At 38.2% G+C, this 24115-nt stretch overlaps 1 protein-coding gene across 12 annotated transcripts in view; it reads right to left on the bottom strand.

Moving 5' to 3' along the window:
- MPDZ (multiple PDZ domain crumbs cell polarity complex component) overlaps positions 1 to 24115 on the bottom strand; it is a 101900-nt gene that overhangs the window by 46769 nt on the left and 31016 nt on the right. For 9 of the 12 annotated variants that reach the window (XM_018070339.2, XM_018070340.2, XM_018070344.2 and 6 more), the window contains 7 exons: positions 22117 to 22326; positions 20413 to 20529; positions 17771 to 17929; positions 13760 to 14047; positions 12725 to 12848; positions 7328 to 7526; positions 4615 to 4656 (listed from right to left, as the gene is read on the bottom strand). In XM_018070339.2, the coding sequence (XP_017925828.2) occupies positions 4615 to 4656; positions 7328 to 7526; positions 12725 to 12848; positions 13760 to 14047; positions 17771 to 17929; positions 20413 to 20529; positions 22117 to 22326 (1139 nt within the window). The remainder of the gene's footprint in view (positions 1 to 4614; positions 4657 to 7327; positions 7527 to 12724; positions 12849 to 13759; positions 14048 to 17770; positions 17930 to 20412; positions 20530 to 22116; positions 22327 to 24115) is intronic. The other 3 variants (XM_018070342.2, XM_018070348.2, XM_018070345.2) reach the window with 2 other exon arrangements.

Here is a 24115-nt window from a genome sequence, read left to right as displayed (position 1 = left end):
CCACCTATGCTCCAGGGAGCAATCCCCTGCTCAACTCCTTCCTCCACCCCTTCATGCACTTCTAGGCAGTTTGGGACAGTTAGATAGTCATGTTTCACCAACCAAATGACATGCAGACTCTACTCGATGTTTGAATGCCAGAAACAGAAATGGTCCAATAGACTGGGGAGGGGGAAACAAAAGAAAGGAAAAAAAGATTAAGACATGAAGAATAGTTCTTAAAAAACTCTACTCTATAGGCAAAAGGATACCATGATATAAACAGGGCTACTTAGATGGCCCTCCTTTAATGACGCTTTGTCTTCTTAAAAGCATCTAGTTGTACAAAAAGCAGCTTATTATCAGATCCAAGTCTGCCAAGAAGTAAGGTTAACGGAAAAAAGACAAGGGAAAAAAAAGTCTGTCTACTCATACATTACATTGTTAAAAGAAAAATTAACATATTTCCCCACAGAAGAGACAGAGGAAAAAAAAAAATCTGGACCACTTCACAAGGATGTGTAAGCTGCTGAGGAGAGACTCTTTCAGCTCTGAGGCTCGAACCTGGAGCTGTCTCCTGTCGGTCATTCCCTGACTGAAGTTCTCTGTCTGACTGTATCACTTTCCCAAAACCCAGAGACCTCCTGAAGAGGAAAAGTGAACTTCCAAACCCTTAGGGAGTCCCAAAATGCAACAGCAGCTAGAGAGAGAAAGAAAGGAGCTGAAAAACTCTGAATCGTCCTGAGAGCTGAACCAGGATGGAATGCAGAGGAGGTGGCTGTGCCCTCTGCTGCTGCTACTACGTTAGCAAGCTGAGAAATAGCTCTGGTAAGACTGAACTGAAAGCTGCCTTAAATGCTCTAACCCAAGAGAAGTGAAGGTCTCCAAGAAAAATCCCCCGAAAGGCTCGGCTCGGGGTTGGAATTTCCACAAAATAAAAACAAAAATCCTGACTGCCATACTTAATCTGCTGCCTCAGAAAAATGAAGGACACTAACCAGTGCCACAAAAAACTGAAATGTAGGAACTGTGGCCTGAGGAGTGACAGAAAGACTTTTCTCTTTTCTTCTTAGACTTTTAATGAAGGAAAAGAGGAATTTAATTCAATGTAAAAATATATATATATATGCATGTATAAATAAACCTTCGTAAATATTTTCCCCTTCCCCCAATAACGAATGGTTGTGTTTTGTCTGAAAACTCTCCACATGAAGTGAAGAAGATATCAAGTCCATACCATCGATAAACCCTCTCACAGGGACAAACTGTGGGAGGGGGGCTTGAACTTAGAAATTAGATTCTTGAGAGTTTCAAACCACCACACTGTCACACCCTGACTGCCACTGATTCCCCCTCTCACTGGTTCTCTGCTGGATACAGCAAGCATCAAACAGCAGCTCAAATGAACTTTTATATGACTAATGCTGTCACTTCAAAGCGCTCTACCAAAATTATCCTAATGATCACATTTATTTGTCATCTTTGTCTGTGTCTCAGCATGTTCCCTACCTCCTCTCACATTTACCACATCTAGAAAAGTGCAAAGAGGGTCATAATGAAAGTGCTGAACAGAAGGAACTCCACAGCTCTCTAATGGAAATTTATGAAACATCCATATTATCACCAGCTTTTCCTTCAATCTCCTCCAGGTTCTACTTTGGCCCTTTTTTCAAGCACTGAAGTGTTACTATGCTTGACACAAAGTATTTTCCTTTTGAAGTGGTGGGAAGTTAGCATACATTAGAAAACAAACACTCAGCAGAAGGTCACTGACTCTTATCTGTCTTTCCTGAGGGCATTCTAGCACTAGGAAGGACTAATGACATGCAGCAGTTATTCTGTGAAGACCCAGCAGTGAAACATCAAGAAACAAGAGAGGAAAGAACTTTTGAAAATAATCACTACTACTTCTTAGCCACCTCAAAATCCAGGTGTGTTGAAATATAGCAAAGTGCTAGTACTATGCTCACAAAACTCTCACAGGTCAAATGCTGATGCAGAAGCTCCACCCAGTAAGCCCATAAGAATACCTTGCCTCTACAAAAGCTACAAGATGTGCAAGCTGCATTTCAATGTAAGAAAATGTAACATTCATTAAGTTACATTCATCAGTTTCACCCCAATCAAATTCATCAATTTTCACCCTATAAAAACAAGTAGGAAATAATGTATTTTCCCTTGGCAGACAGCTGCAGTAAAATAACCCAGAACTGCAAACAATGTTTCTGCTGACTGGAAGGCTCAGACAATTTCCGTTATGCTAAACTGCAGCTGTTCTAAGTATGGAAAGGAGAATGGCACACTCCTACAGAAGAAAGGAATAAGCCCAGATCCAGCCTGGATGTATACAGCAGAATGTGATCTCTGACAGTACAGTGACCAGTATCTATCAACTCTTGTCTAGTCCTTTTGTGCAAGGGGCACACGGCAAGCAATTATGCAGGGTGCCAAGGTTCAAAGGTAGTAGTAGTCCTTACCTCTCCTATGTCAGCATTAGAGGTCAGCTAAGGGTGAGGCAAACCATGTGCACTCCAAGTTCTGTGATATCCTATTGTTTCATATGATTTAGTAACTGATATTGTGCTGGAACATTTAATAGGTGTGACACAAAGGATGCTCTTAAAGAGCCTCATACGCTACTTAGTAACATCTCCCAAAAGCTGCCTTACCTTCCCTTTCTGTGTACAGCACAGGAGCTAAGGAGAGAAGTTCACTCCACCATTTTTAAAAAAAGCATCTAAAATTAAGCAATTGAATTACCTAATTGATTTCCACAGATGGAGTAAAATTTAGATCATCTCATTGGGAGTTGTTACATATTAGCTCTTTGGAAAAATACATTATTTCTATTCTAGCGCTTAACTACAGTTTGAATAGCGTATTATAAAGCACTCAAAGGAACATCCAGTGTGTTTTTAACTGTTCATTCTTATCTACAACTAAATTTCAGTAATGCTTCAGCTATTTCACAAATATAAACCAGAACACTTGCATTTTGCAAAAAACAGCATAGAAAAGAAAACTAAATTACATGGATCAAATACGTGAAAAGTTACATGCTGCGTAGTTCACCTTTGTTTCTTGCTCATGATTTCCAAAGTTCAGTTAATTGCAAAGGTTTCCCTACCTTCTCTTTTTATCTAAGCTGTATTATTGATGTGACTGTCCTCCTCACTCTCTCCTTTTGCATGTTATTGTAATGAAATTTATACTTAAAAAACCTCTCTCTGCTGTAAATTACAGTTTTAGGAAATATGTATACCAGAAAGTAGTCTTTGCTATGAGGCATTCAACTTGATTCTGCCTTCTGTAACACTTGGCAAGGTCACACTGTATTAAAGACCTTCAATTTACATGAGGTTTTTCCCTGTTTAACATGAGCAGACGTGCTTTTCCCTGTACTCATGAGCAGACACTCCCCAGTTATAAAATCCATCACTTGCTGGATTGCTACTGTAGCTCACTTGGAGGTCACAGTGAGGTCTGATGATATCCAGCATCATCCTGAACAGGTCAGCCTGTGACTGGGATGATGAGGGGCCCAGAAGAAGTGCATCGGGCTCCTCTGACCGACTCTGTTGAACCTTGTGCTGTACAGTGGAAATAAAAATCCACTCTGGCACCTGAATGGTTTGTCTCCAAAACAGACTGGCAATTGCCTTGATACAGTTACAGGGAAGACAGTAAGAGTAAAAAATGCCAGAAAACAGGGATGAAGACACAGAAAACAGGAAACAAGTAAATTACTGTTTTACTTCTGAGCTGTATTTCCTAGCTGCAAGAAAAGTTGAAGTTCAACAACTTCAAAGGAAAGTATATGACGGGTTTAACCATCTCCTCTTTTTCACAGCTGTATAGCTTGAAAGAGAAAGTGTTCTGGTCTTCTTTCTTGAGAGATATAACCACTTCTACCCCAGAGGTATGCACTAGCAACTAAAGCAGTGACAATGGAAACACCAGTGGTTGTACATATGAAAGTATCTTGTAAATATGACACCGCATGCAGTACAGAGGAACATTTATCACATGCTTGACTTAACAGCCACACAAAACCTTGAAACACCAACAAACCAAGTAACGAAGTATGGAAAATGTTCAGGACACATTACTCGAACAAACATTTAAGGTTTACTTTGAACCTCTTTATACATGAAGTAAAATGTAAGTGCCACAGAAAATATGACACTGAGATTAATCCAGATATCAGTACAAAGTACTCGTGCCAATTCTAGCAGTGAACCTTGTACACATACACACACATGCACACGTGCTCTGAGCACATCTTGGGTGGCCGCCACAAATAAAATTTAAAAATATTAGCCATAATTTTTTAGAATACAGGTATTTTCATTTCAGACTTAAAAAGTATGCTCCAATCTTCAAGTTGAAAACCATACATATAAATACGAGTATACACACACACTCATATCCTTTTTTAATCAAAAAAATATATATACATCCACATGTGCAGCCACATGTGCATGCACACACGAACATACACAAGGAAAGAGAGAATATGTACCTATATCTGGATATATCCCTGACATTACTATTGATGTCATAAAAGCATGGAATGATTTTAGAGACAAGTTGCAACATAGAGCCATAATGAGTGTCTGAATTGCCAATACTCACACATAACAGAGGGCCTGATCATCAGCAGGTGCTGGAGAAGATCTAGAATGTGAAGCATACGATGCAGCATCTTTTTACAATGGTGTTAACAAATGTTAATGTCTCATGCTGAATGTGAGAGGTATATTTATGTAGTTAAAAGTGTGAGCTGCTTTTTTTTTGTCCTTTTTTTTTTTCCCCATTCCACCTCTGCTTCATCCCAGAAAGCATCTGCTCTTTATTATTGTCTATAGCAGTGATTATTAACAGGCATGGAAAATGGAATTGCAATCTATCTTACTTCTTGATTAGAAATTCATCCCCACACTTCAGTCAGGTGAATTCTAATACACCTCTAGTAATTATCTGACAGATGTTACAAGCAGCTGCTGCTGAGCACAAAACACTGGCTATTATTACAGAAATATAAAAGTTCCTGGCAAGGTAGAGTGAGACATGGAACAGAATGCATTGTGGTAAGGCCATACATCTGGTTTACCACACATGAAGGGGAAAAAAATTAACTACCCAAATCTGAAGCTCAGATTGCTGGTTCTTGACCTATTCAAAATCAAATTTCCTTTAATAAAATTTAACAAAGCCATTAAATGGCCAGTAATAATGGCTTTGTATTTTCTCTGCAAATACTGTTTGCTGCTGAAATACAGCTCTGACAGTAAAGTATTCCTACTTAATCACTTTTTGGGGGCAACCTGCTAGCCAAAAGAAGCTCAGTCTAAAAGTCAAGGTGCCAATACTGCGATAAGGACAGAGAAGAACGATATCTCGATGGTCACATCCAAGTGCTAGTGTACCTTTGCTTCCTAAGGACGACACTAAAGAGATCCAATTTAAATATTTGAAATGCTGGCCCTTGTTATCACAAATGCTGCAAGGTGATGCACCACATTAGCTCTGAATTGACATATACAGATGTGTGTGTGTGTCTGTGTGTGTATCCCTCCCAGAAGACATGAATTATCAGGACATAATGCTCCTTATCTACAATTTCTGATTTGGGACATTATCCACTCACTTTAAAACCTTATTATAGTAATAAAATGAAGAACATAAATACAAAAAACCCCCCACAAAAATCTTAATTAAAAATATGAATAGCATCTGCCCCTTTTCTGCAAAATCTTTCAGAAAGAGGATGCACTTTTCTCTGGAAAATCTGAATATTCACATCTAAGGCAAGATTTTAGTATTTCCAACGTATCTGCAAAAGACTATAAACAAAACTTAAGTCAAACAGTGTAAAACGCAGCAGCTATAAAAGAATAAGCACAAATAATGAACACATCTGTATTTGATCATGTAACTACAGCACTAATAAAGGACTCCTCATAGAAAAATGGTGCTGCAGCAGTTGTGTATCTAAGCAGATATATACACACACATTCACATGCACATACCAACTGATATCAGTCACGACAGTTAGAATTACAGTTTGGAAGCCTACAATAATAACCAAGGACACATTTTATCAACACTGACTCATGTCAGTATATAAATACATGACAACATTGACAATAATGTAATTCATTATATGAGCAAACCCCTTTTTTTCAACAATATTACATTCAATCATAATCCTAAAGGCATGACAACTATGGGGCAGACAATTAAACCTACAACCCACAGTGAAGGTACTTTGACCACCTGTTCCCAAAACGCCAGGTCTCTTCAAAGTAGAATACTTCTGCAGAAATATGGAATGCCCAGCTGTCCAATCTGAACTGCTAGAAATCACAACTGCCTGGAACCACACTGGGATTGGACTGATCTCTTTCAAAGCCACCATCTTAAACAAGTAGAGGCTTTCTATTACCCACAACTCCATTAATCCCATTTGTTTATCTGACCCAATCCATGTTACCACAGGTCTGAGAAAACCAGCCACTAGGTTTTGAAGTTGCAAAGCCAGCATTGGCAATTCTACAGCACCATCCACAGCTTCAGGAACAAGCTCATTTCTAGATGGTGCATGAGGGTAAAGTTAACTCCACAACTAAGACAGCAAGAAAGAAGTGTACTTTGAGGTAGAGTTAAAATTCTGCACATTGTGTGAACTTGAGAAGAAACTTTCTTATCAACTGGGTATCTCAAAACTTGTATTAATTACTACACATTTAAAATAGTACTCCCAAGAGCAGATATTTATGCACAAGAGCAAGAGTTTCTTTCTATGTACTGATAAAAAATTGGAACTGACTTCAGAAAACAGGGTGTTTCTGCTGTTTGTCACAGATGTACTGATATGTTTTAATCATTATTTTTCTGCATTAATATCATATGTCATACTTTCTGTCTGGCAGTCAAAACCAAAACTCATTGTAGAGATCAAATGAAATCACTTGTGTAATGGCCAGGATAGTCCTCCTTTAAGAACCATAAACATCTTGAGGAAATAATTATTTTCTTTAAAAGAGTAATGAATGCAAAATTCTGACTAACCCCATTCTTTCAGTAAAACCATGCAGAGCAGTAATGATGATGCTTACTCATGACAGTAATTTTCCTAAGAACATCCAAAGTCTCACACAAGTGATTTTATCTTTGAAATTCATGAAAATGTAATCTGAAGGTGAATTATCCAGCTGAAGCTGTAACTTAAAGGTAAATTCATGTGTAAGAACATACAAAATTTTCACTTAAAATACTTGCATAAATAACCAATTTTCAATTATTAGCTTTTTCCTACCACAATTCAACATCTGGCTTTACCTACTTTATATCTGGTCCAATGAGTGAATGCCGTCTCAGCATAGCCCGGGCTTGTGCATTACTTAAGTTAGTGGTTGACTCTTCATTAATAGACAAGATGCAGTCCCCCACACCAATCCGCCCATCACGACTGATTGAGCCTCCATGGATGACGCTGCGAACTATCATTCCCAAGCCATCTTTATTGGAGCTTACTGTCATCCCTAGAGTGAAAACACATGAACCAATTAATGTCTTTGAGCCTCAGCTCTGGATGCCAAGACAAGGAAATGAAACCTGGGCCACAGGGGAGGTAAAAGTCAGTCAGCCAACCTGCCAATATCAACAAGCCTATAAATGTTGCTCTTATTCTCCCTTGCATTCCCTTGCTTTCTCCAACCGGAGACAGCAATTACAAATAGCAATCACAGTACCTTTACTTCACCTTGTTGTCATTTCACATACTAGGTTCTACATAAAAAAATTAAGACAGTGGAAAATTTAAGCAAAAAATAAACAAAAAAGGTAATGAAATTGCTTCAAATTCACCTCTTGTGATGGTTCACCGAGTTTATACGTTTCAGTTTAGTTTATGATGATTCTCTTTGGAAAGAGGGTGAAATGATTAAACAGGTAATTAGGAGCACAGGCCCAATACAAACACACACTTATTTTCAACAGAAAGCCTGAATCAGATCTCACTGAGATAGCGACTGCCTTACCACTCTCCTAGGTGGGCCACAGCTTAGGCCCAGAAGACTGTCCTGATTTCTGTGAGAGTCTGTGCTTTGCTTGTGGATACAAGCAAAGCACTATTTGAGTTACACCACAGTCCCACCTGTGGCACAGCAGGACTCCAGTTCTCTATATTTACAAATACCCTTTAACGCCACTTTCTTCTCACTAATGGGAAATGAGAGAGATATTCTCTCACCGCTCCTTCCCCAGGGGGAGCCCACAGGGACTTACTTGTGCTGGGCTTCACATGTCTGTGAAGGTTCTTACATGCATGAGTTGTCACGGTTATTTGCAGGGCACTTGGTGCTCATGAAACAAACCCTGATAACAGTTTCAGGAAAAACTGTTCTTTACTAAAGCAGTGGAAAGGCAGCTGTAGGTTCAGGACCCTTAAGTCTACCCAGAGGACTTCCACTTATCTTACTACTGCCAAACATGGTACTTTTCTTTGTGCACTAACATGAAAGTTTTCATTTGCTAACAAGGTAAAGCCACTGAAATAAGAGCATCTTATAGAGGAATATCTATTGGAGAAGGAGGCAGTGACTACCCCACTGGGTTCTCCTGCTTTCCAATGTAAAACATCAGGCCAGCAAGCACTGGGAGTGCAGCTGTATGTCTGCAAGTGCTTACCTTACTGTTCAGACTGTGAGTGGACAGAAGATGATAGCTACCAGAGAAAAACCTCCAAGAATACTAACTAAATAAATTCCAACAATTTATATACAAACATGGCTACAGAAGACACAGTCTGAAATCTTTATTTTGTGAACTTAGACTTGGGAAACAGACTGGTCGTACAGAGTTTATAAGGCAGCTGTTAATTCCAGGCTACCCAGACTCAGCCAACCATACAAACATCTGACTATATATTTGTCTCAGAAAAAGAAATAAAATCCTGTAAACATTTAAAGAATAACCATAATTCAGATATTCATTTGTGGGTTTTAGGGCTCTTTTCAGAAAATAAGAATCTTTTAATAGTGCTAGTTCCTCACATCCCCTTGCAGTTGAGATCAACACAAGTTGTCTAAAGTATGAGAAGGTAGCCCTGACTAGTAAACTGCTCAATAATGTTTTTAGACATAGGAATACATGTACTTCGCTACTTTGGTATGTGGAAGTCAAGGCCTAACTTTGGAAAAACTGCAAAACCCATCTTCATGATGACCCTTTATATTAAACTGCTGAAAGAATATGGTGTTACTACTGACTGGAGATTTGTATGTATTATTTGCCAGTTAATAATGTAGGTGTGGACAGGTGTAATTTAGAGATGAGTGTATCAGATTTGTAATACAGACACAAATGCCACTGATTTATTTCTCGCTACTAGAAAAAGCAGAGGCAAACTGTATATCATCTACTCCTCAGGTCAGTAACATTACAATACTAAGCACATCACAGGTGCCATCCCGGGGTGAGTGCCCCATTTTTTACATTCACATGTTCCTTCCAAGAACCATCTCTTGACAGATCTGCTCATATAGATTTTATTCAGTCAGATCTGAATTCAAACATAACTGCAATAAAGTGATCTCCACCAGAATACAAGCAGTGTGCACAGAAAACTGCCAAGAAAACAGGTAAAACGAGGTTTGAAATTCTGAACCTAACTTAGCTGTCTGGTTAAGACAGTAACAAACATGCGTAACTGAGGATAGTGAAATTGCACTTCAAAAAAAACATCACACGGACCCGTACAAACGCCTCCCCTGTTTCTATGCTGACATCATCATTACAAATCTGTAAGGCTGATGTCACACTTTGGACAGCTACAATCTCAGGTTAAAAATGCAAATACCACTGGTAAGTTGCCAAATGATTTATACAGGACAATAGCATTTCAGCTCTTTTTCTGCATTTGGGTGCTGTCTTCTTAAAAAATCACAGTCAAAATGTTAGTGTTCCAGCTGTGGCTGGATTTGAAGAGCTGCTGCAAACTGTAGGTGTCAGAGACTGAAACAGTTAATGATTTACACATTCCAAGATCACTAAAACACTTTTGCAAACTGAAAAGAAGTAGCTGCTCACCCAGCAAAGCCCAGCCCCCCCAGTACTGCTAAAGGATCAGATAAGTTCGTGCCATTGCCAGCTATCCTGGGTGCAGATGCCTGCCTGAGGAAGGGAAAAGACTAAGAAGAGGCAAGTCCTGCAAGGTGGAAAATCCCTTTTATCATGCCAGTGTAATGCCTTTACGTGAACTCTGCACATCTAGACTAGGCTATACATCTCAAATGTTAGACCCTGATGGACCATGATTGATGCTGGTACAACAGGCAGCTGCAACAGTCTTTGGAGATGCTGGAGGCTCATGGCATGGCCCATGACACTATCCATTGTAAAACTCCCCACCCTGGGGAGCTACAAGGTGTTCCCATCTGAGAAGAAAGTGTATAATAACTCATAACTTCTTTAAGCTTTGAGCCCCAACGGATCAAGATCACCACTTCAACTAACACACAGATGCTGCAACTGCCAAGTTTCATTGCTGGATCCAACAGGCGGTGACTATATAGATCTTTCCACCTTTATTCTTTCTTTACCTCTCTCTTCCTTATGCATTTCCTTAAGTGCTATCTTTATGCTCTAATGATTGCTATATTACTATAGATGATATTGCTGTAGATGCCATAATACTGCTATGCTTTAATAATAGGGATATATTGCTATGCTTTAATATTGTTAAGCTTTAAAAGTCATATTGCTATGCTCTAATGTTGCTTTATTGCTATAGATGCTTTAATATTGCCATATTGCTACAGAATAACACCCAAAACAGCAACATATCTGTTTACCTTTTGAAACAAAATTGTTCCAAAATAAACCTACATATATATGTATTCAAACACTGATTATTCAGTGTCATTTCACTCTAGTCTACCCCAAGGGATTTATTAATAAGAACCTGGGTTATCCTCCCCTTTCTGGGGCAGATAGCAACAATGGTGACACCGTTAAAAAGGAAAAAAGAAGTGCCAGTTCTCAACTGAAGTAATTGATGCAGCTGCAGCTTTCAACATCATTCTCAGCTCTTGATTTATCTCCTTTGCAAAAATGAAAGTTAAGAGCAGTGCAGCCATGTGTGTAAATTGGTCACTGTGCCCAGGCTGCTTCCCAGGCCAGAGCATACGTAGCCTGGAAGAAAAAGACTGGTCCAAAGCCAGGAGAAAGCGATATTCACATTCATATTTTGTATATATGAATAGAGACCAGTATTACTTTCATGCATATAATGTCTGCCAATGTGGACTGTCTTCCAAATTTGTATTTTCATGCTTGACATCAAATTTGCTTTGTACTTCACTGTACTTAAAACACTCAAACAAATAAATGAAAACCTGCTTTATTGAATTAACAGTTTTTTGCAAGGAAAACTTTTTTTACAAAATCCAGATGCTTGGAAATGCACTGTGACCTGCACTTTATACAGCCTGGCAGTGAGAACAGTAAAGGTAGTAGCTAGTCAAGCACGTCATACCAATGAAAGATAAACCTTAGACTTTTTCCACAGTTTTATATTTTGGAGACCTTGATTTTAAACCCAATCAGTTCCCAATCCAGTTTGAAGGATGGCTGTGTCATGAAGGTGACAGGTGGCAGACTGAGCATCCAGTCATCACAGGGCAGTTTATTCCACGTGAAAGAGTCCACTGAAATACAGCATCACAGCTGTAAAAAAAACAACACCCACCTCTACACAGCAGAGGAATCCTAAGTGGGAACTGTTTATAAACATCTGGTTCTGTGGACAGCCCATTTTAAAGCATTTGTGGAGTTTTTTCAAACAGCCAGCACCCACACAAAGTAGTGCCCTACCAACTCCAGAGAGTCTTCAAGGATGTGCAGCTGGCTGGAAGAAGCAGCATCGGAAACCTAAACCAAACCAAACGAACACAGCAGCCACAAATGGGAAGGATGCACCACTGCCTCTCAACAAAAAGCCTTTCCCGCACTGGCTCTGAGAAGGTTCTGTTCCTATTCTCCCCTTCACACTGCCAAGGGCCACACCAGAGACTAGGACAGGACAACAACAAACATTACCATCTGTCGTGCCTGTTTGCTCCAAAACGTGTCTCTAGTCAGTATGCTCAGGAAGCTGCAGATTGCAGATATTTAAAAACTCTGAACTTCATTACAAAATGATAATATTGACCCAAAAATACTACCTATTAAATTAATCAATTACATGATTTTTCAGAAATATTGCAGCACTTCAGATATAAGTACGAACTTGTAGCAAGGAAGTGAACAGCTTGTTTAGACCCTTCTGACCATCCTCAGGAAGCAAGATCATTTTGTGCTTGCAAGCAGTTGAAATTCTAGTCTGAAGTTCTTTGGCCAAAGTGTTCTTCTATGGCACTCCTTAGCTACATCTTGTTTTTCCACTATATTAGTACAGACATAAAAAATCCAGTGCATTAAAATTGTTCTGTTAATAGTTTGAAAGACTAACCTTCTTTATGGGAAAACAAATTCTCAGTGAGACTGGACACTTCACTTTTGTGTCCACAGTGACAGCACATGGATTCAGTGCCATGACAGTCAAAAAGGGCAAGAGCAGCAAAGAATGAATATCCTATCCCCACCAAATGGAAAATATTTAGTCTTTACTACTAAAACATACAAGGAAAATGGAAAGCCATATTCCCTACAACGGTACAGAAAATGTTAGCCAACTTACCTAGACTCGAATTGCCTTTTGCAATTGTGATAGTCTTCTCATACATGTTTTTGACTGAATTTGGGATTGTGAAACTTCCCTCCAAAGATACTGGGCATCTCTTCTCCATTAAAAGCAATTGATCCTAACACAAGGGAAAATAACATTAGTTCAGAATACTGACATAAAAATAAAAATATAATTGGTCATACTGATCTCAACTCACTTTACCTTACACAAAAGCTATGTGCATAATTAAGACAGATTCCTTACACAGACATTGAAAAAGTCAATCCATCAAAGATCAAACCAACATACCTGAGGTTTGTGTTTTCATTCAGGTAATATACCAAATCTGTCACAAAGTATACTTTTAATTTAGAAATATTAGTTACACTCTTAAAATTAGTAGGATGAATTCAAGGCCTTCAGACTTCTTCACCACAGATGTCTGACAATCTGCCAGTACTAAAGTAACGAATATTGTAAGAAATTGCAGCTCTTTCAAGCATTTCTTAATAAATCACTGAATGGAATAAATAAGAAACACGTCTAAGAAACAGTGACTATCATATAAAGATTATGCAGCATCACAGATCAGTTTGTGAGCTGACCTGCATAGGCTTGCATGAACACCATGATGCAAGACATTCATACCACTCCCCCTCGGCTTCCTAGTCCTGTTTCCAGCTGGGCACCTCTTCACTCATGTCCCTGTGAAGGTTAACAGGGGATAAGAAAATCCCCCTGTCCTGCCCAGTGGGTACACTGTGATCCTGCAGTATCTAAAAATGTGAGGTTTGAGCAGACTTGTATACACCACTGTATTGCCAGCCTCTCAGAAACTACTATCTTGATGCCATAAATTATGTCCTGTTTTGGAAAGGTCTAAATTCTGCAGTTTTGATGTGAGATAACACATCTGATGAACATTAATAATCAAAGAACTATGCACAGGTGCTGGCAGTCACAATTTCTGTAGGAAATGTTACGGTCTAATAGAGTCTTTCTGTAGGTTTTTTTAAATTATTACTTAAAAAAAATAAATAACTTTACTTTTCCTTGGGGATCAAGCTGCATGGTAGTAGCAAGGCTTGTATTTAGTGCAACTTCTGATGCAGTCTGAGATTCAGTCCATGTTGCTGTGTTTTCACTTTCATTTTGGTTGATATTTGAAACATCCAGAGGCAGTAGATCCGTTTTAGTAAAACCAGTTGCAGTTTCCAGGCTACTGCCCACTACACACTTTTGCTCTCTCATTCTCTGATTCAGATCCATGTTGTACAGATTCTTGTCAGATACATGGAAATCAGCTGCAGTATTTTCACATTCCTCTCCAATAGCCTGTTTAACACAGGAGATAATGAACAATCACCATTCATTCGTAGTATAATTCAAAAACATATTTCATGCTAAAACCTTAAACAAAAACTAATCTCACAGAATGTAAACATCTCTGTTGTACAATCAGTAACAATCAACCTTGCCTTTAGTTCCCTATAGGCATTCATTCTTCTATAAGCTGAACTTGATTTCTTAGACGACTTCTTTTGTTTTAAAATACCAGAAATCAGTGAAAATAAGTTACTGCTGAAGGCCAAATTCTAACGTAGTACTCTGCAGTAATTCTCTGCTAACTTTAGAAAAGTAACATCCACTCACACATTCTTAAAATAGACATAAGCCCAGTAAGTTTTTAAAATTAAAGTATCCACTTGTTTTTCTCAGGTGAAAGAACTTTGCAAGACCAAGGTCTTTAGTTTCAACACACTTAGCAAGTAAGAAGGAATTTCAAGCAGCTCAGACCATAAAAATGCCATATAATAATTCATTTAACTGAGCAGAAACATATTTGGATATCCCTTTCACATAAAGCAAAACTAGGTCAAACCTCAGTAAAAAATGAACATGGAGGATTTGAAGTAGGACAACAACTATACAGAATTATGAAGTTACAGCATCTTAGCAGTTAGTACCTATTACAAGTCTACCTTTTATGGCTGCAGCACTACGATTAAGCTCTCTGCACATTTGTTTAGACTTCCAAGATTCTAAGGCCCTGCCTTTAAAATGTTTCAAGGGATTTCAATAATCACAACACTCTGAAAACAAATCTTCAAATATTCTCTAGCTGAGCTTTCAAAGTAAGTTATTTTAAAAATATGTAGGCCATTAGATATTACAAAGATGCATCAAGGACTTGGAAGTTGGACTTAGAGGCTCTGTATCAATACTAGGGATTTCTCTCTGAAATTTAATACAAGTGCTACCTAGGTAGCCTCATCTCCTCGGATGGTAAGATTGACGGGGAGATAGACAACAGGTTAGCAAAGGCATATAGTGCTTTTGGAAAACTCCATAAAAGAGTTTGGCAAAACAAACACCTGAAGAAAAGTACAAAGATCAGTGTTTACAGAGCCATAGTGCTGTCTACTCTCTTATACGGATCTGAAACATGGGTCATCTACTGCCACCACCTGCGTCTCCTAGAATGCTTCCATCAACGCTGTCTCCGTTCAGTCCTAAACATCCACTGGTCAGATGATGCGACTAACACGTCTGTTCTAGAAAAGCAGCAGTCACAAGCATTGAGGCCATGTTACTGAGAACACAGCTGCGTTGGGCAGGGCACGTCTCCAGGATGAAGGGCCACCGCCTCCCTAAGATCTTGCTTTATGGTGAACTTGCCACTGGCTGCTGCAAGAGAGGAGCCCCGAAGAAAAGACACAAGGACTCCCTGAAACAACATCTCAGCCTTGGCCATATTGATCATCATAACTTGGCCATATTGATCATTGGCCATACTCTGGTCTCCAACTGGGAGGCCTGGAGATACACCATCTATATGCTGCTGATGCTTTTGAGGAAGCATGCAGGATCACCCTTGAGGAAAAAGACAACGCAGAAAGAATCGTGTCTTGCAGAACATACCACCTAAGGAGTCTTTCTGCTGTGCCTTTTGCAACCGGACATGCCTGTCTCGTATTGGCCTTTTCAGCCACCAACGCGCTTGCAACAAACGTGGGTAGAGCCCTTCCCAAATCTTCGTTCGTGAAGCCCAGCCATGATAATACAAGTGTCAAAACCAACTGCCTTTATCTGTCTTTCCACTGGTCCTATTAATTGTTCTATTACTTTTCCAAAAAGTTGGGAAACATGTTTCCCAGAATCTGGGGATATTTTGCAGTGTTTTGTCTCAAGGGTCTTAGAATTAGTTTTTGTCAGCTTTTATTAAGTGCATACATGCATGCTCTGTCGCTAGCCAAGAATCAAAAAAGGTTTACCTGTAAATAAATGGTTTAAGTAACAGCTGAGAAGATAATTGAGCAAAGCCTAAATACCACTAATCTGCATGATATAATCAATGACATAATTTCCTACCTTTTTGAGAACAGAACACCAGTACGATAATCTATTTAAATTATTTCACAACGTTTCCAATACAGTTGGGACATATAGTTTTAAGTCTGCTTTTTATCCATTTCCAGATCAGTGAAAACAAGCCTCAGATCATACTCAACATTTATTTCACATCCCATATATACATATAAGAGTCACAGTATATGCTCATTTTTATTTCTGTTTCACTTAAAGAAAAGCCAGTGCTGTAATTTTTGAAGAAAAACACGATTTCAGGAATTTGTAACTACAGCAATATGTGGTCTGAGCATTTGCATTACTTTAAGTATGCTTTTCATCATTATTTTAAACATGACACCAAAGTGACATTCAGAACATGTCAAGTGCCCTGCAGCCAGAAATAGCTGAAATACGTCTGCATTCCTCACAGCATCAAATAGCACTGTTTCAATTTTTACTGCATTTCACTTGATTCAAAAGTCTTCTTTTATGATCAGATTTTCTCCCTGTGTTTGTTTTGTGAAGTCACTCTTAACCACAGAGTATGTTACTTGATGAGAACTTAATATTCACTTCATACTGGTGCACAGAGATGAATACTAAAAAGTCAGGACCATAGTATTTTATAAAAAACATATAAACCAAAGCCATCTTTAAGTCAATGCTGAAAATAGCTTAAGACTTTCTAGAGCCTCTCAATGCGATATATAATGCAAATCCAGTCTCTATCTCATAAAATGCTCCTAAGCATGCAAAACGCATAATCCATTTAAGTAACAATTACAGAGTTAAACAATGCAATCTGTCCCACTGGCACTGCAGAGATGTGTTCTTCTGTGGATTAGGAGAAACCATTAGAAGATGAATCTAGTTTTCCAACAAGTGCCTGATAAAGGTTGAATATACTCCAGAAGGTGTAAAGGGAGTTACTGAAGCTCAGGTGTTCAGGAAAAAGCAGCGGCTACTCTATTCAAGTCCAAAGACTGCAAACCCAGGAAGAAATTTCTACAATGTGACTTTCAAATATGACTGCTAGGAGAATGGAACCGGAAGGCTCTGGGTTAGAAAAAGAAATGTACAGATTCTCAAGAAAAAAGAACACAAAAAACCATGGAGAGAAACAAAACACATCTCTGATACAATCAAGTCATTATGGGTATGTGACCAGGAACAAATAGCTACTGATTTTTGTAATACTCTTAAATAAATCTTCATTTATTGACTTCAAATACGATTAGAAGCAGAGTTTTGATATATACATATTTATTTTTAATTTCATTCAAAACATACTAACATACTAACTATGGAGCATAAAAGCACAACTTAAGATGAAAACTTATACTTGTTTTCATAGTAAATTACCGTAGAACAACACAGTCATTTTGTGTTACCACTCCTTACTATGCCTTAAATAACAATTAAGTTTTTCTACCAACTGCTCACCATAGCTTTAATACTGCAAACATCTCACCACACTTCATCTGGCTAAATCATGCTTTATCTAAGAAAAATCCAAGCTTTCAGCCTTCTATCTGCCTCTCTCTTCATCAGAGATCTGTAAGACATCAGCAATACTCCAAACAAAACTTTAACCTGGTAACAAATAGTGCATTTTGAACCAAGATGACACGAAACATTTCTGTCTAATATAGCCTGTTCACACATATAATCAAAGTTTGTCTTCGCTAAAACCATCCTCCTTTTTACCTTGGAAGTTGATAATGCAAGAGAGAAGCTGTCGTTCACCTCACCGCTACAAGCGCTGTGATGCAAAGCTGCCACTGAATCCTGGAAGACGTCTCTCTCTAGAGAATACTGTGATTCAAAGGTGGACTCATCTGCTAGATCTGCCTCTCCGGAGTCCACCTAACAACAAAAGCAATTCAATCAGCCAGGCTGTTACCATCACACCACATAAGCCCCAAACACATGCACATCAGCCACTGCATACTGACTGACACTTTTCTTGTTTTTTTTTTTTCTTTTTTTCACTCCATGTTTTACACTGAGGTTACATTTGCACAGCACAGTAGGAAAATTTTCTGCTTCAGTAACAATCTGTGTTACCACATCTTTAAATGTTGCAAAGAATATCTGAAGTAAAGCAAGAGTCTCAACCAGAATAAGTTGCGGGGCTAAGGCAGGCTCATGCCTGTTAATAGAAGTACAAGGTGTTGGGAGAATTCTGGTGTATTTCCTGATGTGAATATTTGGATTTCTTTAGGGTTTCTTTTTATTTTTCTTTTGAATTTTCTGTTACAAAAATTAACATGGAAAAAATAATGAGCTTCATTTGGTACCACCTGTCAGGAATGTTCTCTTGACTCAACTTCTTAGGCTCAGTTATTTTTTATACTCTTTTAAAAACAATCATTTGGAAATTATAATGCTTTACAGTACATTTATAAGAAAAATTTATTACCTGATTTTTTATGATTTTTACATTTGACGACAAGATTATTATGGACATTTCTACATTTCTTCTATTCCTCTTACATGAGAAATAAAGTTTTTAAAAGAGTTTCAGACATGGAGATGGGTAGTATCTTTTGCCCCTTTTTTAAATGAAACATGATGTTTTTTCAAGACTCATATACTTTCAAATACTAGAATAAAATTAAGTCATAAAAGACCTAATTTATGGTGCTTCTTAACTACACTTTGATTATAATTTCATCTCCCCTGGTAGACCTCCAGAAAGTAGCGTATGTTAACAAAATGATCAGAGAGTTTAGAGCCATGACATACCATAAACTTGTATATAAGCACTCATCTGCAGAGACGGGATCTAACTTGTTTTCCAGCCCCTCTAGTTAATCACATTGTGAATTCATTATAGTAAATGCACAACAGCAATAGCAACAATCTGCAGAGATCCGACATACTGATTCCTTTTTGTGGTAAAAAGGATCAATTTTTTTATTATTTTGAGCCTAAAGACTTAATAGCTAATTCAAATTGCTCCTTCGCTGTAACTTACTCTCAGCTTATTGTCTGGAAAATGCACACTAACATTACCAAAGCTACACCCTAAAAAGGTATTGTGAAAATTCAGATCTGTAGAATCTCAGCGCAGATCTATCTATGAAAACCAGGATCTCATAAGTGCACTCTGTAACCACATCTTCAACTGGGTGACTGCATATTTAGTTTCATATTTTGCATATTTAATTAGACAGCTGACAACTCTATTAATGTCATATATTTTCACTACTTTTTTCACAAGTTTAATTTTTTTAAATATGAATCAGATGAAAGTCGAGTTTTTTAAATACTTTAGTTTTAATCTAATCTTTTCAACACATCTTTAATTACAGGTTATTTATAATATACTATGTGTCTTCTTCATGCTTCTTAATGAACGGAATAAGACAAATACTATTATCTAACTACTATACAAAGATAAAAAACTGCAGAATTAAAACCAGGCAGTCTTGTTTAAAGGCAAGTTATTAAACCAGCTTGGCATTTGCAAGAGTGAAAAAACAACAAATCTACTGGAAGTAGCAATGCAGATATTTTCATCCTGGAAGAATCCATTTCAGGTTTTTTTTTTTGGTTTTGTGGTTTTTTCCTAATGAACTAAGTCCTGGTGTTTAGTAGAAACTGCTTCTCTGCTGAAGTCCTCAAAAAGAGAGTATAATGACTTCAAAAGGGGTTGGAAGGGGTTTTTTTTGTTTTTTTGTAGAGTCCTATTTCCTGTGTCTTTTTAATCTGAGTTCTTATTGGTAACTTCTAGGCTATGTAAGGCACTGAATGCTCAGGTAAGCCGCATTGTTTATACAAGTGAACAACTTTTGACCTTGCAAATCTCATAATCACTGATTGATGTTGAAGGCTGAAGAATATTATTAGAAGGAAGCGTTTGCAGCTTTTGAAGACAGACAGCATTCCTTGTAAGGCTGGATTACATGCAAAAAGGGAGTACCAAAAAGTTTTCAAGGTAGAGAAATGATACGTAGGGAAATGATACGTAGGGAAATGATACGTAGGGAAATGATACGTAGGGAAATGATACGTAGGGAAATAAGCACACGAACATTTCTCTACACAAGGTGAGATTTCCAAAGGGACGCTCAGTGCATGCAAGGAGATGTGGATAGTCATGCACTTTTGAAAACATCAGCAAAATACTTTTTTTCCCCAGCAATTAATGTATCACAGATTCACAGCTCATGCAAACATCTCTAGATACCAGTTTCTACCATGTCAGGATCCATCCCACCTATGGTAGATGGGTAATGTGGTGAGAGTAAACACTAAAAAAAAAGCATGAATAGTGAAAAAGCAACTCCTTTCATTATAAAATGCAAAGACTGAAGAAATCTTTGGTAAGTTGGGCCACTAACCAGAGCCAGCTCAGCATGGAAGAGGGCTGCATCAGCTGGCCCCTCCTCCTCAAGTGACTGGGCAGTGTAGAAAAAGCAATCTTCCTTAGCAGAGACATAGCCCTCCTCAGGTGAAAGCTGCAGAAAGAACGAAGCTCTGAGTCGGATGAGTGGCCTGGACACAGGAGGTGCAGACTGCATTCTGGAGGGAGGGGGCAGGGGGTGTTTAGAAAGGCAAATGGATTCCAAATGCAGCAGAGTTCATTTCAATCACAGTCACAGTACGGGGCACGTAAAGAGACAATTTTTTTTTTTCAGATTTACTGAATTGATTCAGCTTCACACCTCGTTTTACAACCCCAAGTAATGAAAAAGGCCTATCCAAGTATATCACAGAGCCCACAACTTAGTCTAAACTCATTTTCAATTTCCGTTCTTAATAAAAACATTCTAAAACTGCCACCACAGCTGCCACCAGAGAAAGAGCCTAACAGCAGGGATCTTGAAATTCTTGCTAGCCACAGAGCAATCTTATTTGCAGGCAGAAAGACTTCATCCACTGTGTTTTACTATTGTATCTGCCAGGTGGAACAGCCTCTAGAGGACAAAACAGAATTCTGACTATAAACAAATAGCTTTTTCTAATATAATTTGATGGTAAGTGCATTTGTCCAGTACTGCAAAAAAACAGTGATTATTTGCAATGTTTAATTACTTGGCAAGCATAATATATGAAATATTGAAGTGCAAATGCTGAATATTTACAACTGTTTGCAACAAAAATAAACCCCCCCATGCATTTTCTCTTTTAGAATGATATCTTCAGTACAAAATTTTTGACTTGCAAGACACTTCATTAATATAGTGTCCATTACAAAAAAAGAATTTAACAAAGCAAGTTAAAAAGTGCCCTCTTACTGTGAAAAGCAAAGTTTCTAGGGACCTAAACAAGTCATTCCCTCTCACTCTCTCCACAGAGACCTACTAAGAATGAAAATTTGATATTTGCATCCACAAGGATTATAAGATTATCAATTCATGAAAAGCAAAAATGAACCTCTAAGACTGTACTTGAGCTTGCTTACAAATATAGAGAAAAGTATCTTCCTTGTATGTATGAACTAATGCCATTTTACTGGTTTGAATTTAGCACACCAGGGACATTAGTTCACTAGCATCCTTACTGATACATTATCTTGGTCACCTTAGGTCTCATTCAACCTCCTTTTTTGAATCGTTACAGGTTACTGTCTAAAATCAAGCCTGAAAAAACCAGTTAGATGTATACAAACTGAAGATTACACACTATTACATAAACAAAGTGTGCAGTCTAAATACAAAGACTGCATATACACTATGCCTCGCAAAGCAAAGGAATAGGTAAATTCCAGGCAAACCACATAAACCTAACTTTATGTCCCCATCAAACACATTCAGAGAACCACGTAAAGTGTACAGTGTACAAAATTGTGCCTGTCAACTTTCAGCCCTGAAAGACTCTGCTGGTTGCAGGATCCTTTGCTGTTTTCTCAGCTGCAAGACAGGTGTGCTAGGTCCTGCAATCACTACATCAGTCATACACTACCCAGGCCACTCCTACATGCAAGGAAATAATTGGGCCACTCAATTATACCCCAGAACACACAAAGCGTATGCAGAAGACAGGATCAGCATGTACCAGCTTAAATGACAGGAAAAGTACCCATTGAATTCCCAAATCCTTACAGGTAGTGGTTTGGCAACTCCTATTTTAACTGTTCCTGTTGGAGCTCCTTTCAGTGCTTGTACTGCTTCCTCCAGGCTGCCATTTTCCAAATTGATATCGTTGACAAACATAAGCCGATCTCCAGGAAGTAGTCTGCCATCTTGCTCAGCCACACCTCCAGGAACTAATGAGCGAATCACAATTACAGTGTTTGCTGGATCAACAGGATCCTAATTAGATAAAAGGAAGAAAAGCATTTAATTTTATTTACTCTTATGTCCTGAGAGGCAAATTTTTATTTATGAACTTTTACTAACCCAAGGGAGTTGGGTTATTAAGAAGCTAGAGCTCTCCTCCAGGTGAACCCTTAGCAGGAGCAAACCCTCCAGTCTGTACTGCCCATATATTTATACTTTCACCTATTTTTAATTCTTCAATGTGAAAATTATTACTCCTTTCTAGGTGATGCCCCATCATGTATCTCCAGTATAAAGTATTACTAAATTGTACAAGTCAACTTTTTAGCTTGCAAATCTCATAATCACTCACTGATGTTGAAGGCTGAAGAATATTATTAATTGCAGAGGGTCATCTGTACATATCAAAATTCAAGTACTTTCTACTGCAACGACATGTTGCAGACTCCATCCTCCTTTATACTCAGTGGTCTGAGGATACAAGTGGGCAATGCAGGCCAGGGCAAAGGTAACACGTGTATTTTAGTGGACAAAGGACTTACTTTCAATAACTCATACTTCATGGCACCAGATCTTGCTCAACTAAGAAAGCACTGAAGAGGCAAGTTCTTGTGCATGACTAATTAAACACTTTATGTGAGAGAGGAACATACCGATACAGCACTCTAATCAACAAGACAAAACAAAATGGTGTTTGTTTCAAAAAAAATAAACCTGTTTTGAAGTTCCCATCCTCCAGTGCACCGATTTTTATAAAAAAGTTAGCATCAAATACCAGTAACAGGAACATATGTTTCTGTCATAACAATTATCACAGGTGCAAAACATCTGTGTGATTCTTACAGAACTACATTTACAAGGCACATCATGTTAATAATTCCAAGACACAGTTCACTTGAATGCGCACACAAAAAAGAACACCAAGAAACATAATCATGTAACAGCTTTACTGATAGCAGAAGTAAGAGAAAACCAAACATCCACAAACAGGCACAAAGCTGTAACAAGTTTCCACGCCAAGACATATATCTGAAAAGATGGACACCATCAAGGCAACATGTAAAAACTGCAGAAACTGGGAGACTGCTGAAAGCTGGTGTGAGAGATAAGTGTTGAGGGAGGGAAGGAGGAAAGGAGGGAAGGACACTGAAAAGAAGTGTTCCTGATGGCAGTTAATGGAGTAAGAAGAATGCCATGGAGTTATAAAACACTTCACAAGTGGAAATATAACTAGCATTGCTGGAGATAGAGCTTGAGTACCGAAATCTTTCTCTCAATTTTAACAACAGATAATTACACTGTCACTTTAGATGACACTACATGTCACTTTTTTTTTTTTAATAAATACCTCTCTAGTCAATGTGACAGTCTTCTTTAGGGTAAAAAATTATGCAGACTTTTCTAGAGGCCTGCCATTGTATAAAACACGAGGAATGTATTAGTGTGGCTGTAACTGTCCTTAACTGTAGTCACTGTTCAATGAAAATTAATTGAAAATTTGAAGAAAACAGTAAAATACAAAGATAAATCTCCCTGTAAATTTATTGTTCACAATCTTAGGTGAAGGCAGAAACTTCAGTGACAAACTGAAATTTTTTTACTGCGTGTCAAAGAAGACAACATAGGACAACACAATACTATAACATCAAAAAAGGTAAGTTTCAGAAAGCCAACTAAAGCTGTAAGACAGAATCAAATTCATATTTGAAAAATATATTAACCAATTTAAGGCAGTTTCCACAGCCCTTTAGTACTATTATCCATAAACAAAATCCAGTGACTTGCGCACCCACAATTTGTGTTAATGCTCAGAAGAGGTTGA

This window comes from Manacus vitellinus, unplaced genomic scaffold (assembly GCF_001715985.3).
Source record: "Manacus vitellinus isolate BGI_N305 unplaced genomic scaffold, ASM171598v3 scaffold_18_pilon, whole genome shotgun sequence".
Classification (NCBI taxonomy): domain Eukaryota; kingdom Metazoa; phylum Chordata; class Aves; order Passeriformes; family Pipridae; genus Manacus; species Manacus vitellinus.
Note: the sequence above shows the minus strand (reverse complement) of the source record. Positions and strands in the feature narration are given on the sequence as shown.